This window comes from Otolemur garnettii, unplaced genomic scaffold (assembly GCF_000181295.1).
Source record: "Otolemur garnettii isolate 467f Iridium unplaced genomic scaffold, OtoGar3 scaffold00079, whole genome shotgun sequence".
In the NCBI taxonomy this organism is placed as follows: Eukaryota; Metazoa; Chordata; class Mammalia; order Primates; family Galagidae; genus Otolemur; species Otolemur garnettii.
Window position 1 is genome coordinate 5,019,673 of NW_003852474.1, and position 4,441 is coordinate 5,024,113.

A 4,441-nucleotide genomic window follows, 5' to 3' on the forward strand; every position below is an offset into this window, starting at 1 on the left:
ACCAGCTGATAGGAAGCCAAGAAATGCTCTGGAAGGAAAGACAGAGAACCAAACAGGCCAAGGAACAAAGAAACTCTCACTCCCCTGGTGTCTGGGGGTGGGGGGGTGGACAAGGGAAATGTGGTTGGATAAAGTGGAACTGAAATCATCCATATTAAAATAAGGCAGAAGGTGTAGTGGCTTAAGCCTGTAATCCTAGCACTCCAGGAGGCCGAGGCAGGTGGATTGCTTGAGCTCAGGAGTTCAAGACCAGTCTGAGCAAGAGAAAGACCCCATCTCTAAAAATAACTGGGTGTTGTGATGGGCACCTGTTGTCCCAGCTACTTGAGAGGCTGGGGCAAGAGGATCGCCAGAGCCCAAGAGTTTGAGGTTGCTGTGAGCTACAATGCCATGGCACTCTACCCCAGAGAAACTGAGTGAGACTCTGTCTCAAAAATAAATAAATAAATAAATAAATAAAATAAAGTAGAGCCATAAGGTATTACAGTAATCAAAATCTGATTTTGATGGAAATATAAACAGAGCCTTTGTTCTCTAATTACCTTGCTGCGGTAACTGGTTACTGCTTAATGGTACTATCCTCCCTAACAGACAAGATTCGTGACCCTCACCCCCACCACTATAGGTAACATTGTTATGGCAAATCCTAAGACTGGTCTTTGAGGTGTTTTTCAGACTCTGAATTCTGGGAGGATCTACTGACACCAACTAGACTCATAGGCAGGCATGGGCATGGATCTATCTATCAACACTGAAACCCCCCATGTCCCCAGGGAATCTCCCAACTGAAAGGATAATTTCTGTATGCAGACCCTGTGAGTTCATCCCCTATGGACTGGCAGCCCCAATTTCCTGGCCCTTTATTCGCTAAATCACCTTTAAAAACCTGAGCCCCCAAATTTTCAAGGAGATGGATTTGAAAAATTGCTCCCATTTCCTTGCCTTAAGCATTGGGAAATAAAACTCCGTCTCCACTGGGACCCCTGCCATCTGAGTATAGTGATCCTCACTGGGCAGTAGGCAAGGGACCCGGTTGGGCTATGATAGAACTTGGAAACAGAGACCCAAATTCTCAAAGAATAGCCTAGCCTGTAAGCCACAACTCTTGTTTTGTTTCATTTTGTATCGGAGGATGCTTTCATTGAAAGGTAAGGTACTTAGGTACTTCAGGGGAAAGCGTTGAGGGTAAGAATAATGTGGATGGAACAGGAGCGCCCTGTGGGGACACCAGCTAGGAAGCTAAGCACAGAAATAGTCCCTGCACAAGGGAGGAGGACTTCTGACCAGCTGTGGCCAGGTCACGCTTCACCTCCCTGTGCCTCAAGCCCTTCGTCTGTGAAATGGAGGCAAGAGCAGTGTGTCCCACTGCGAGAGGATTACATGAGTTAAATGTAAGCAACGCAGTAGGGTTTAGCAAATGGAACACACTCACTAATCGAGAGCTGTATTGTTAGCAAGTTAGTAGAGCAGGACATTAACAATGGAAAGACCATGAAAGAAGTGACTCAGAAGATACATTAAAAACTATAGCACCTGCTAAATAATAAAGAGGATCAGATCCATTTAAAAAGTCTAAGCCATAAACCTATTTCCTTTAAAAATAAAATAAAAAATAGCAATCTATTCATTTCTTCATAATTAGTCAATGTGTGTACTTTTTTATCTCCAAGCCCATCACAGCAGAACTCCCAGGGGGACCTCAAGGCTTCAGAGTCATGGTGTCAGGGAGGATAGTGGGGAGCACTGAGGGGGCAGAAAAGATGCCCCCTGTGCACCTGCTGAGGCCACCATAATGGCAGTGCATCTAATTACAGCACAAAACCAGAAGGCCTACTTTTAGCCACAGGTAAATAAATATTTTGCTAAATAAATTATTCTCACTCGCTGCCGGATTTGATAGAGATTCCTTGATAGTATTTCTCGAATTTCATCCATTTCACCAGGTGTGAGCTTCCTTATTTTCTCCTCACGACAATCACTGTAAAAGTTTTAAAAAAGAACAAGTATTAGAATCACAGATTTTCTTCCTTAGAGATATAATACCATTATTTAAGAAGAATCTTAGATTAAAAAATAGCACTTAGAACTTCCTCGGTATTTTTAAATAATGCAAAATTCTAAAACTCTTTAGTTTCAAAATCATTCATAACAAGTTTATGAATGCACAGATTTTCAGGGTCTATTTGTGCCACTCTTTAAGGAAAAAATACTACCTACAATGGCTTTTAATGCTATCTACTTATTATGTCCAACACTCCATAAATGAATATAGAATGTATTTTTTTTCAGAGAGACTCAATTATCTATATTTTACGAGCAAGGCTTTGTATTTTAAAGACCTCACTATAAATATCTGCAAACACACCATTGATATTCAGTCAATCCTCATCATTTATGGATTCTAAATTTATGAATTTACCTACTTCTAAAATTGACTTGTAAATCAAATATCAATACTTCCAGCCTGTCTATAATCATTCACAAACATGCCAAGGCTGGCGAAATATTCAAGTCGCTCAACTAATGATCCCAGAAGATGTTGAACAAGGTGACTGTCATTCTGTAAACAAAGTTCCTTTCACAGTCTATTCAGTGACACGTTTTTCACATTCTATACTCTGTTGAAATGGCTTCCTCGCTTGGTGCTGAAGTGCTGTCTAGAGTTCCTAAGTACAAGAAGCTGCAATGTACCTTATGAAGAAAATACATTAGGTAAGCTTGACGCTCACATGAGACAAAAGTGCTGTTAACCAAGAGTTCAATGCCAGTGAATCAATAATATATGTTAAATAAGGTGTCTTTAAACATAAAAGTACATAAAAGAAAGTTACATATTGGTCAAGTGAAAATTTTGGGACTGGAGGCTGGCAGGAACCCAAACCTCTGTATCTCCTAGGAACAATGGTTTAATGTTTGCTGATTGGTGTTGGAGGCTACTTTACAGAACATAATGACTACAAATGATGAGAATTGACTATATTTATACATTATACTCTAACACTTTCCAAAAAAGGCTTTACGTGGGCCTAAAAACATACAGTATCTAGTACAATAAAATAAAATACATGAGAAAATAAAGTTAAGAAAGAAAATTAAAGCTAGGAATGTTGATAAGCATAAATGCTGATTTCACAGAATATGCACCAAAGACAGGAATTGAAATGCTTACAGCATTTAGTGGCCCCATAGACTCAAAGGCCCATGGAGACATAAGATTAAGACTTAAAATAAGGCCTGGCACAGAGGCTCACACCTGTAATCCTAGCATTCTGGGAGGCCGAGGCAGATGGATTGCTTCAGCTCAGGAATTCAAGACAAGCCTAAGCAAGAATGAGACCCCTTCTCTTCTAAAAATACATAGAAAAATTAAACGAGGGTCATGGCAGCCACCTGTAGTCCCACCTACTTGGGAGACTGAGGCAAGAGAACTGCTTGAGCCCAAGAGTTTGAGGTTGCTCTGAGCTCAGAGCACGCTACCCAGGGCTACGGAGCGAGACTCTGCCTCAAAAAAAAAAAAAAAAAGAATTTAAAGAGCACAATTCTCTTGTATTTTTTAAATGCAAATTTTCCATTACTATAAATCATTCAAAATAGTAATTACAGGGGTATGAAAACATAGTGCCCAAGGGATTATGGATCTACACAAAAAAGAATGAACACAGAAATCAGCAAGATAAACTTTACTAGATTTGGGTGATTCATGTTTGCCTCTATCTAGTTGCTCAGATCCTTTTCTTAAGAAACATCTTACTACGAAGAGGTCTTATCCTTTAGGCAGATGTCCAATTTTCTAGTCAGGTGCTTTTGACCACAAAGTTCATTCACAGAATTTTAGAGTTGGAAGGAACAAGAAAGGTCAATTAAGTGACAATTGTTTTGATGTCTGTCTTTCTTGTACAGTGTTCCCACCAAGTTCTTACCAACATTTGCACACCTTGAATGACAAGGTGTCAACTACCTCCCTGTTTATACTCAAATAATTTTTATTGAAATATAATACAAAGAAAGAAAAGGGTATGAATCTTATATGTTCGCAAAAGTGAACACACTTATGCAACCATTGCTCAAGTCAAGAAACAGAACATCAACTAGAACTGCAGAAACCACTGCATGTCCTCTCCAACCAAGCACTACCTCTCTTCCTCCTTCTAGTATCATAGATTAGCTGGGCCTGAATTTGAACTTTATTTATGTGGAATAATGCAACATGTAGTAGTTTGCATTTAGCTTTCTTTGCTTAGCATTATGCCGAAGACTTATCCGTTATTGCGTGTTGCTATAATTCATTCATTTCCATTGTTATATAATATTCTATTGTATCAATATACTAAGTTTTATCCATTTTATTATTGATGAATATGAGACTTCATTACAACTTCTGGATGTTGCAAATAGTACTTCTATGAATATTCTTATATATGTTTTCTGGAACACATCATGT

At 39.1% G+C, this 4,441-nt stretch overlaps 1 protein-coding gene across 1 annotated transcript in view; it reads right to left on the minus strand.

The window, feature by feature from the left end:
* The window catches only part of SLC9A2 (solute carrier family 9 member A2), a 100,751-nt gene that overhangs the window by 4,441 nt on the left and 91,869 nt on the right, over nt 1-4,441 (minus strand). Inside the window, 1 exon segment of the mRNA XM_003794322.2 lies at nt 1,882-1,978. Within this exon segment, the coding sequence (XP_003794370.1) occupies nt 1,882-1,978 (97 nt within the window).